This window comes from Artemia sp. Qi Xiang Cuo, chromosome 8 (assembly GCF_049724085.1).
Source record: "Artemia sp. Qi Xiang Cuo chromosome 8, ASM4972408v1, whole genome shotgun sequence".
NCBI classification, from domain to species: Eukaryota; Metazoa; Arthropoda; class Branchiopoda; order Anostraca; family Artemiidae; genus Artemia; species Artemia sp. Qi Xiang Cuo.
This window is the reverse complement of record NC_142801.1, coordinates 47,337,491-47,349,836: the sequence shown is the minus strand read 5'-3', so window position 1 is coordinate 47,349,836 and position 12,346 is coordinate 47,337,491. Positions and strand designations below refer to the sequence as shown.

The 12,346-nt window shown below is 33.8% G+C and overlaps 2 protein-coding genes across 2 annotated transcripts in view; one reads left to right on the top strand and one right to left on the bottom strand.

Annotated features, from left to right (window-relative positions):
* PolH (DNA polymerase eta) overlaps positions 1 to 12,346 on the top strand; it is a 419,141-nt gene that overhangs the window by 92,103 nt on the left and 314,692 nt on the right. The window lies entirely within an intron of this gene.
* On the bottom strand, positions 355 to 5,985 carry LOC148949484 (larval cuticle protein A3A-like). Its single transcript, XM_089093507.1, has 3 exons — positions 5,895 to 5,985; positions 2,838 to 2,957; positions 355 to 756 (listed from the first exon to the last, which is right to left on the bottom strand). Exons 1-3 carry the CDS (start codon positions 5,898 to 5,900, stop codon positions 415 to 417), a joined length of 468 nt encoding a protein of 155 aa, XP_088949633.1. The 5' UTR covers positions 5,901 to 5,985; the 3' UTR covers positions 355 to 414.

Here is a 12,346-nt window from a genome sequence, read left to right as displayed (position 1 = left end):
GTGGTAAAAACACGAATTTCTGGGTAAAAATCGTTTAATTCTGATCTATGAAGCAAATTCATCTAAACAAGCCCTCATTCTCAAAGCATTATTGTACAAGCTAAACTTTAGCACAAAAGAGGGGGGGGGGTTCAATATATTTAGGTGACCCAAAGTATTAAATTAAAAAAAAAATAAACTTTTGAAGAGGGTTTCGAAATGAAACTAAAGAAGGGCGTTAAAATATAAATGTAGCAGAAATAATCCTAAATAAAGGGTGCTATTCCCTTGCCTCGAGAACAAATGTTATTAACCCCCGCTAATCCCCTCAAGTGCCGTTCCTGAAGTTTAATATGATTTCAAAACAAGCCAACATTTTCAGTGGAATAATTTTAATCTGGTATAAAAATAATCAATAATAAATGTTACAAATATCTAATATTTTGGCTCATAAGAAGGTGCCTTGTACTCTGGAGCAGGGTAAGCTGGAGCTTTGTATGCTGGTGCTTTGTATTCTGGGGCAGGGTAGGCGGCTTTGTAGGCTGGCTTGTATTCAGGGTATTTAGCCTCACCAGCATATTGAACATCAGCATTATATCCGCCGTAGGCGTCAGCAGTGTAGGTTACAGTCTGGACACGTCCGTCTGGGAGGAGTACTCTGTAGCTTCCTTTGGTATATCCTTTGTCGTCCGTGACCTGCTCGTGGGCGTAATCATTGTAGGTGTAGTCGTCCTTAACTGCCCAGGCGAATTGATATGGGGCGTATTCGTATTTGTACTATAAAAAAAGAAGGTTAGAGTAGTTCTAACTTTAGTCCTGTAGAATGATTAAAAAAAAATTAACTAAAGAAATTATTTGAAAATCGAAAAAATAAATCCCATAGAAATTTTTGTATTACAATTATAGCTAATTTTCTTGAAAATTTGTAACGTATTTTCCAATTGTTCTTTTTGCATTTTTTTTTATCTACTAATAACAATGCACATTTGATTCAAGAATTGCTGATTTGGGTCATCCAGACTTTACCGGGACATTTAGAGGATAATCAGGAACAATGGAAGCATTTGTTTCCCAGTCCCAAGTTAGCTACTGTGCCTTGTTTTTTCTTTAAACAAGCTTGATGATTCTGAGACCTTTATTTTGTGAGATCCTTTTCTGAGATCTACTTGAATCTACAATTATTTTTGGAAAATATAACATCAACAGGGGTGCAACATTTTATAATTGGTCAAGTTTAGTCTTTAAAAAAACGCGGATTTGGATAATGTCTAGTAGCTAACATACACATAACAAATTGGATACAAAAGTTATCAAATAAAAAGCGCTGCAAGAATTCGAGAGGAATATGGATTCAATTTAACGAGAACCAAATTTTAGTGAATAAATATAATTTATAATAAGTAATTTACTGAGTGAATATGTTGAACGGCATATTTTTAATATTTAAAATTACTATAGTTATTTTTAACTATGAAATGCTTTCTGCCATGATGGATGATAAATAACACCTTGTAGAAGTTTAATACGTGTTTGTAAAGGATAGTTTCTTCCGTTATTTGAAGAGGTTCAACCAAGAGTGAAAATCTAAACTGCCCGAAAAGTCCCATTTGCCTAATTGTACTAGAAAACTGATAAAAGTTTACAAGTTGAAAATAATGAAAACACAGTGTATAGGAAATTATATTGTTGTTTTAGGAATTTGCAGGTCTTGAATCTTTTTTTATATTGATTTATTTGTGTAGACTGCTGTATGAAAATATACCGATAAATAATTTGCAGACTGCTTCGAAAATAGAGTGAGTTTGTTAAGGACAAAGCAAAGGTATCGCATTGATTATGTTACAAATCAAAGCTAAGGTATGCCCTACATTTTGTCGTAAAAACTTACAATTCAAAACAACAAATTTTTGTTTAAGATTGATGTCTGATTTACTACCACTCACTAATGAAAATGATGTTTGCATACCATCGCACTGCCAACAATTTAATAATAACACTACTGCCATGACACAAACGACGAAACATAAATATAAAAATTTGGCTATCTTAAGAAGTTTAGAGTAAGAAAAAAAAATTCAGACTCATGAATGACATGTCTCGAAATTTTGAAAACTTTTGTCACATTAAGGTTCTTTTTCTTACAGAACAAATGACTTGTTTCCCTTTCAACCAAATAGGATATAGCATAGTATTCGGTATGTGTAGGGTATTAGCTTCAAATAAAAAACGAAGAATAGGATAAAATTAAACGCCTCTCGTACGCGTCTTTCGATGCGAAGATACATTTTTAAGTTTCAATTTTAAGAGCCACGGCTGTAAGTAATGACGGACTGTAAAGACATTATACAGGATACGACTGTAAATGCCTGAAAAAAAAAGTTGAGCTAAAAAGTATGCGTCTTTCCAATAAATTGGTTGACATTTTAGAGGATTTTCACTTTAAAATTTGTTTTTGTTTTTTTTTTTACTTAATATACGGATTATTTACGCGGACACATTATACAAAAGGCAGGGAGTCTTCTGGGCGCGGTTCCCTTGAAGTCTCAAGATTCTTCTGATAACTCCAGCAGCTTCCTGTTTTAGATATAATTCGACTATTTTTTTTATTTTGCTTGATGACCCCAAAATTGGGCCCCATTGAGATAAACCCCATGTTTTATGTACTTTCATTTTTAAAACAATTTAAATGTCCGTATTTACGTACGAATATAAATATGCTGGGATGAATTAGTCTGTCTCTTATCCAATTGTTCTAAATCAAGGGTCCAAGTATAATTCAAGAGACCATTGACAACAGATGGGGTTTTTGATGCTAGCTTTATTCTTTGAAAAAAGAAGATAATAAATTGTATACTTACATCAGCTGCTTTGTAGGCAGGTTTGTACTCAGCCGGCTTATAATCTGGCTTGTATTCTGGCTTCGGATATTGCTGAGGTGCAGCAAATGCGGCAGCAATCAGAGCACAAACGATGAGTACCTAAAATATCCAGCTAAATGTGAAAACCATTTTCAGGTGTCTGGTTTAGTCTTTATTAAATTATTTGGCTGGAAACATTAAATCAACAAAGATTACAAAGCTAGACTGTCGCTGTGATGTAAATAGTGCTGTAACTATCGGCTGCTAGCGGCAAAATGAAGACTGATAGCAACCCATTCATATATGTTCCACAATGCATTTAACTCAATCCTGTACATTGGAAAGGTGATAATAATGCTTTGTAACATCACTTTGATTATTTTAAAGTGCCCACAGACTAACAGAACATGAAATTTTTCCGACTTGCGTCTTACCTTTGTTGATAATAACTTAGTATTCTACCATTCTTGGTAACAACTAGGGATGTAATCAATGCCAAGGTTGAGGCTTTTTTACATATCAGTGGGCCTTGTTCTTTGGTCACCAGTGCTTCCTCTTCAAGAGATTTTTTTTTGACATTTTCTGTTTTGATAAGAAATTCTCCACGGACACTTGAAATATCAAGAGATTTTTCATATCTTTAAGGAGCTGTCGGAGATTGATGTCACTGAGATCAACTTTTTAATGCTAAAGTGTCCCAGTTTGTGCACTTCGGTTAAAGCCTTTTTTATAAGTGTCCCATACTTTATGTTTCTGATATTTTGTTCTAAGCAATTGTTTATTAGACTAACTGATGGTTCGTGATTGATAGCATATATTTCATTACTAAATATAATTGAACAAACTGCGTTCTAATATTCGATTAAAGATAATGTGTATGGAAAATAAGTTGATGCCTTTGGGTTGTTTTGTTCTTCTTTTTTGTACAGATAATTTTGAATGTCACGCAGGAATAATAACTATTTGGGTAATTATATGGTTTGAAGTAAAGCAGAGTAAATAACTACTTCCTTGAATGAATTCCTTATAGAGAGAGAGAAATTCATTTTTATTAAAGACCAATATTCACAAAAAAATCATATCAAACAGACCTACCACGTGAAAATCTATACAGATTTGTTTGTGGCAGGACCATGGGCGTAGGAAGCATTAGGCAGCATATTGTCTCGGGGGGGGGCGGCAGTCGATAGTGTGACGGAGTTTATCAACTGCTTTTTCCAAACCATCTGCTTTTTCAGCTATATCTAATTTAAATTTGAAGTTCTAGGGGGGGCCGCTGCCCCCCTCCCTACGCCCATGGGCAGGATTCAATATTTTACTCACTTACTACATATATATTTAAAAAAAGGAAAAGAAAAATGCAATCATATAAATAAATAAAAAATAAACCTCATGGGAACCGCGAACCAATACTTACAGAAGATAGAAGACAGAATACAGCCTCCCCACCTTACCCATCCTTATTCATTCAGAAATTCTTTACCTTATACGGTGAATTCCTTATAAAGGTGATAAAAGTCGATGACACAGAACTGCCTTTTTGATTTTCTTTGGAGTAACAGATAGGGCCTGTTGTGAATTCAAATGGGAAAGATTTTTTGAGGGATTTATCTTCCAGTGAAAATGGGTTTTGCGGGTTAAACTAGTTAACGCTTGAAGATTTGGAGATTATTTGAATCTGCTTCTATTTAAGTTAAAGATTCTACTGTCAATCCTTTTTTTTATATAATTATTTTTCAATGAGACTTGATGACACAAAACATTCAGGTTTTCCCCCAAGAAATTATTAACCTATTTTATAGTTTACACATAATATATATTACCAATATTTCCCCTCCCCCTCTGAAATAAATTCCTACTGAAATACCTTAGTCATGTAATGTTCTTTCATGCTAACATATACTATCAAGCTTAAATCCAAAAAAAATCAGAAGTGGGGATAAGCCTCTATATATTTTTTTTCTAGTTTTACCAGAAAATGCCACTTCATCTCAAATTTTAAAGATTAAAATTGATAATTTTAGGTGAAACAAAAAAATATTTGGATATAAGCTTAAATTTTAATTCAATGCCTCGAACAAGGTGAAGACTAGGGCTATAAATTTTTGGAACTCTGGGTACCGTATTACCAAGCTGAGATTAAACCCACTGCGCACTACAAGACTATGATTTATATATACTTGATGATAAATTAGTTTTAATAAAAATGAGATTAGGATTATACTGCTTGCCATATATTGGATTACTGCTCATAGTGTATGATGCTAGTAAAGATATTCCCCAAGTTCCTCAGCATGTTTTCCCCCATCTTATTTTAGGGTTTTTACGGTCACTGGAATTTACGCTAGAACTGAAACTTAAATATTTTTAACCACCAGTATTTGTGACGAATTTGTGGGTGTAGACTAGAACAGACGATTAAATATAACTCTTGTTTCAAGAAATTTGTTTATTTACTCATTTTTTACTCTGATAAGAAATGTATTCAGTTATACCAAACTTTGTCAATTATTTCAGTCCATGAGAATGTTGAAAATGAGTTGAACGTTTTTAAAACTTCAACGTTTGAGTAGTCTTGTAGTGCGTGATAAGATATATCAAGCAAAAAGAGTTTCTGTTTCTTCTATTGAGAATTTAGCAGCAGTTATGAAGCATTGCTGTTTCTTTATGTGAAATCTTCCCCCGCCACAGGGCCATTTTCTCCGTATTACTGGCTTTGTAGGTTTTGAATATTTACATGAATGCACTTTTTTTTTTTTTATAAATATGTCCTTTTATTCTGATGGACGAAAGTGTTTGATTAATTGAGTCATTGCTTTCAGTCGAAGCATATGTTACATATTCGAGTTTAGAGTGCCGTCAAATCTGGGGGGGGGGAGTTGGAGGAGGGAGGTCACAAATCTATTCTGTGTTATTGACGAAAATATATAAATAGTGGTTGGGCGTTAAATAGTTGGTAATTCGTTTTATTCTGTGTCAAAGCGTTGATTATGTCGGGTTTCCTTCCATCGTTGCTCGCAATTAGGTTCATGTAGAAAAACAAAGAAAAGGACTTACTTTCATTTTCTTTGCTTATAGAATGCTATCAGTAATGAACTTCAAAAGAAACTGACACTAATTTCGATTTGTTCGGACGTTATATGCGATATAACTTGGAAAAAAAAAGGTGACCACGCCTTTGGTAGGATTAATATTCGGTAATAAGCACAGGAACGTAAATTATTTCCTTGAACCGAAATTTGGTGCCTTAGTTACCGAGATTCGTATAGGTAACTGCCCCCTATACATTTTGTTTGGTCTAAAAAGAGAAGTAGAAACAAGTTAACATTAAGGTGAATATATAAGACTAAAAAAATTGTAAGGTAATCCCTTCAATCAGGGTCGCGCGTTTTTGCAATCATTTTTATTTTTTATTCTGACTTTGTTAGTTGCTCAATCTCCAGGTTTCCACTTGTTCTCTACATTTGCTTTGAGAAGTCAAAGTACCTAAGCTGATTCAAATTTTGTTTTAAGTCAGCCAAATTTTTGCTCAAATGAAATATGCTTCTTCCTATTGATATTATCAAACAGTTCGTGGTAACGAACTGTAAGTAAGGAGCGACCCGGCTCAATGGTAACCGAAACTCTAGAAAACGGGTTTTTGATACCAATAGATATATCAAAAGAATCAGATTTCAATGGTGATTTCAAATATATAACTTTCATCAAGTTTAGTGCTACCCATCAAAAGTTACGCGCCTGAGATTATTTGGCTGATTTTCAAAAAAAGGGGGAAAGACCCCCTAAAAGTTATAGAACCTTAATGAAAATCACACCATCATATTCAGCGTATCAGAGAACCCTACTGTAGAGGTTTCAAGCTCCTATCTACCAAAATGTGGAATTTTACATTTTTTGCCAGAAGAAAGATCACGGATGCGTGTTTATTTGTTTGTTTGTTTTTTGTTTTGTTTTTTTTCCCAGGGGTGATCGTATCGACCCAGTGGTCCTAGAATATCGTAGAAGGGCTCAATGGAACGGAAATTAAAAGTTCTAGTGCCCTTTTTAAGTGACCAAAAAAAAATGGAGGGCAACTAGGCCCCCTCCCACGCATATTTTTTTCCCAAAGTCACCCGATCAAAATTTTGAGATAGCCATTTTGTTCAGCATGGTCGAAAATATGATAAATATGTCTTTTAGGATGACTTAATCCCCCGAAGTTCCCAGAGGGAGGGCTAAAAGTTATGAACTTTACCCAATGTTAACATATAGCATTGGTTATTCGGACGTATACAGAACTTTTCTGGTGTTTTTTTTTGTGGTAGTGGGTGGGAGGGGTGGGTCGGTGGTTATGTTGGAGGATCTGTTCATGAAGGAAGTTTTCATGGGGGAAGGGAAATTGCCATGAAGGGGGTGCCGGACTTGACAGCATTATTTATTGGTTATTGGGAAGTATACAACCATTTTCAGGAAGGATTTTTTCTGGAGGGGGGGGCTAGAGGAGGGGTTACTCTGGAGAATATTTCCGTGGAGGATGTTTCTTTGGGGTAAGGGACATTTCTATGGAGGAGGCGCCGGATTTCCAAGCATTATTTAAAAAACGATCAGAAATTAAATAAAAAAACAAGTTTTTTCAACTGAAATGTAAGAAGGAATATTAGAACTTAAAACGAACAGAAATTATAACGTATATGAGGGGGTTCTCCCCCAAGTCAATACCTCGCTCTTTACTCTACAGTTTTTTTTAGTGCCTTCAAAAGTAATATCTATTCTAATTAAACGGCCTTTGTGATTCAGGGTTTTATGAATAAAAATTTTTTTAACTTTTAACGTAAAGAGGGTGGTATTGATTTAGGGGAGAGCCCCCTCATATACGTAAAAAAATTTACGTAATAAAAAAAAAACAATAAAAAAACAAGCGATACGGCACAATAGTGATTGAAACTTTTAAAAACGGAATTTTGATGTCAATAAATGTAGCAAAAGAATGGGTTTATAATGCTGATTCTAAATATATAAATTTTATTAAGTTTAATATTACTCATCAAAGGCTACGAGCCTGAGAAAATTTACTCGATTTTTTAAAGAGGGGCCCCTACAAGTGAAAGAATTTTAATGAAAATCACACCGTCAGATTCAGCGTTTCAGAAAACCCTATTACATAGGTTTCAAGCTCATATCTGCAAAAATCTGCAACTATTTTTTGCCAGAAGAAAAATATACGAATATAGAAGTTAGTTACGTAAGTTAATTTGTAAAGACATCCATTTAGCAAAAGAAAAGTAAAATTTTTATGCAAATAAAAGCTGCATTAACTAAAAAACGATCAGAAATTAAATAAAAAGAACAAGTTTTTTAAACTGAAAGTAAGGAGCGACATTAAAACTTAAAACGAACAGAAATTATTCTGTATATGAAAGGGGCTGTCCCCTCCTCAACGCCTCGCTCTTTACGCTAAATTTTAACTCTGTCTCAAAACTTAATTTTTAAAAACAATAAATAGCGTAAAGAGCGAGGCGTTGAGGAGGGGACATCCCCTTTCATATACGGAATAATTACATTTCAACTGAAATGTAAGAAGGAATATTAGAACTTAAAACGAACAGAAATTATAACGTATGTAACGTATCTCTCCCAAGTCAATACCTCGCTCTTTACGCTACAGTTTTTTTAGTGCTTTCAAAAGAGCTATCTATTCTAATTAAACGGCCTTTGTGATTCAGGGGTTTGGGGCTGTCCCCTCCTCAACGCCTCGCTCTTTACGCTAAATTTTGACTCTGTCTCACAACTTTATTTTTTAAAAAAATAAAAAACTTTAGCGTAAAGAGCGAGGCGTTGAGGAGGGGACAGCCCCTTTCATATACGGAATAATTACATTTCAACTGAAACGTAAGAAGGAATATTAGAACTTAAAACGAACAGAAATTATAACGTATGTGAGGGGTGTTCTCCCCCAAGTCAAAACCTCGCTCTTTACGCTACAGTTTTTTTAGTGCTTTCAAAAGAGCTATCTATTCTAATTAAACGGCCTTTGTGATTCAGGGGTTTGTGAATCAAATTTTTTTTACTTTTAACGTAAAGAGCGTGGTATTGACTAAGGGGAGAACCCCCTCATATACGTAATAACATATACGTAAAAAAAAACAATAAAAAAACAAGCGATACGGCTCAATAGCAATCGAAACTTTTAAAAACGGAATTTTGATGTCAATAAATGTATCAAAAGAATATGTTTATAATGCTGATTCTAAATATATAAATTTTATTAAGTTTAGTATTACTCATCAAAGGCTACGAGCCTGAGAAAATTTACTCGATTTTTAAAGAGGGGGAAACATCCCCTACAAGTGAAAGAATTTTAATGAAAATCACACCGTCAGATTCAGCGTATCAGAAAACCCTATTACATAGGTTTCAAGCTCATATCTGCAAAAATCTGCAACTTTGTATTTTTTGCCAGAAGAAAAATATACGAATATAGAAGTTAGTTACGTAAGTTAATTTGTAAAGACATCCATTTAGCAAAAGAAAAGTAAAATTTTTATGCAAATAAAAGCTGCATTAACTAAAAAACGATCAGAAATTAAATAAAAAAACAAGTTTTTTAAACTGAAAGTAAGGAGCGACATTAAAACTTAAAACGAACAGAAATTATTCCGTATATGAAAGGGGCTGTCCCCTCCTCAACGCCTCGCTCTTTACGCTAAAGTTTGACTCTGTCTCACAACTTTATTTTTTAAAACAATAAAAAACTTTAGCGTAAAGAGCGAGGCGTTGAGGAGGGGACAGCCCCTTTCATATACGGAATAATTTCTGTTCGTTTTAAGTTTTAATGTCGCTCCTTACTTTCAGTTTAAAAAACTTGTTTTTTTTTTTAATCTTATCAAACACAAAGGCTCTTGACTAGCACCAGGACAACCACTTCAAATTTATACATAAGTATTCAGTATCAAGCACTTACCTGGGCAAAATTTTCCCAGCTGATAATTGACTTTCACGTCCATGATTTGGAATGATGTAGTATTTTTTATGTAAATTCGTTTAATATTAGTGGATTATTAGGTATATCTCATGAAAAGGTCTGATAGCCATGTTTTTTTTTTACCGAAAAAAAGAGCTCTGTTTCGCTAAAAAGAGCTTCATCTTCGGCAATCGTATTTGAGTCCTAGATATTTAACACACGCCCATTACATTATTGCTTAGTATATTGTTCATATTTATTATTGTTCGGTAAATTAGTTACTAAATTGGCACTCTATTCACAGAAAATTTATCCTACAATGCAACGCTGTATCCAGAAAAATCTCATTAGCATGCTTTCATTTGAAAAAAATATAGTTTCTAATCATTTTTCAAATAATGACGGAAATCCTCCTTCATGGAAAATTTTTCCGGATCCCCCCACCCCTCCGATGGAAAGTTACTCCCGTGAAAAATTCTCCACGGAGAATTTATCTCACGGAATATCCCCCAACGATAATTTGTCCTGCGGATGACCATCCCCCCTTCCCCCCACGAAAAAAATTCTCCAAACAATTCCAATCCTGCTGAACATTTTCCCCGGAACATCTCCACATGCAATGAATCGGCAAAGAGAAAAAAAGATAAATACAAAGAATTTCTTACAGGAATTCGGACGAAGTCCTCCAGCGTTAAATTTCTCCTGAAAAGTCTACTCCCGGAAAATTCTCCCACAGAAAATTCTCCCCGTTGAAAATCCCATTATCATAAAATTCCCTTTCCCCCCAAAATATGCCAAAATATGATATTCTCAAACGCATAGTTATTGGACCTTTCCAAATATGCTGAACAAATGGCTATCTCTAAATATAAATTGGACGACTTTGGGGAGAAAAGGGGCACCGAAGGGCGGCTTGTTGCCCGCCAATCTTTTTGGTCACTTAAAAAGGGCTCTACAACTTTAAGTTTCTGTTCGGATGAGCCCTCTCCCGGTATTCTAGGACCTTTGGTTTGATGCGATTTTACCTGGGGAAAAACAACAACAAATAAACACGAATCCGTGATTTTTCTTCTGGCAAAAATACAAAATTCGGCATTTGCATATGGGAACTTGAAACCTCTGGAGTAGAATTCTCTTATACGATGAATCTCATGATGTAATTTTCAATAGTATTCCTTGACTTTTTGGGGGTGTTTTGTCCTCCTTTCGAAAACCAGGCAATTTTTTTCAAGCTCGTAGCTTTTGATGGGCAACACTAAATTTAATGAATCTTATATATTTGGAATCAAAATAAAAAACATTTTTCTTATATATATATATATATATATATATATATATATATATATATATATATATATATATATATATATATATATATATATATATATATATATATATATATATATATATATATATATATATATATATATATATATATATATATATATATATAAATATATATATATATATATATATATATATATATATATATATATATATATATATATATATATATATATATATATATATATATATATATATATATATATATTTATATCCAATTATTGATATATAATTTCCGTGTTTATCCGTTTTTTAGAGTTTTAATTGCTATTGAGCCGAGTGAATCGCTTCTACTTACAGTTCATTACGACCTACTGTTGATAGCAAAATTTATTACAGGGCAATCGCTTTAAAAATGGCTCGATAGCTCCCAGGTCCTTTTATTAATTAAATTTTAAAAAAAAAGTTTTTTCTACTTAAAGTAGTTAGCAATATTAAAACTTAAAACGAACAAAATTATTACGTAAATGAGGGAGTTTCCCCCTCCTCAATACATAGCTCTTCACGCTTAAGTTTTTTTTTGTACTTTTAAAAGATTTTCTTATTGTCTTAATTAAACGACCTTTGTGTTTCAGGAGTCCTTCTTAAAGAATTGGGACAGAATTCCAACTTTAGAGCAAAGACCGAGGCGTTGAGATGAGGACAACCCCCCTCTCGTAATAATTTGTGTCCGATCAATTTCTATCAGACATCCGATTAAAATTTTTAGCTAGCAATTTCAAAGTTTATGTTATTTATGCCTTTCATTTATGTTATTTTACTGTGTTCATGGTCGTATATTTGGCTTTAAAATACACTTATTTTTCTGTCTATCTAATATGCAAAATAGTTATACCAAACACATTTTGCATGCACACCTGCTATACTTTACCCCTCCCCCCATAATATGCAAATCTATAGCCCAAATTTATTTCTAAAGTAACGAAGAAACTGACAAAAAAAAAACAAAAAACGGTGTGTTCTCGAATTTTACACTGCATAAACTTGAGTGAGTGGGGCATAATACAAAAGTTCCAAAATTCCTTCCCGCTACGGAAATAAAAAAAAAACTCAAATTAAACTTTAAAATTTAAAAAGCCTTATTTTCCACGGGGGGGGGGGGGTATTTTCCGCAGGGGGTATATTCCGCGGAGGAGTATTTTCCGCGGGGGGCATTTTCCAGGGGGTATTTTCTACGGGGGGTGGGTATTTTCCTGGGAGTACTTTCCGCGGGGGTATTTTCCGG

Excerpts from the sequence above, each read along its gene's own strand:
- LOC148949484 (XM_089093507.1), bottom strand. Across the intron at positions 757-2,837 it reads CTGCCTACAAAGCAGCTGAT|TACAAATACGAATACGCCCC; the intron begins GTAAGTATACAA and ends CTTTTTTTATAG.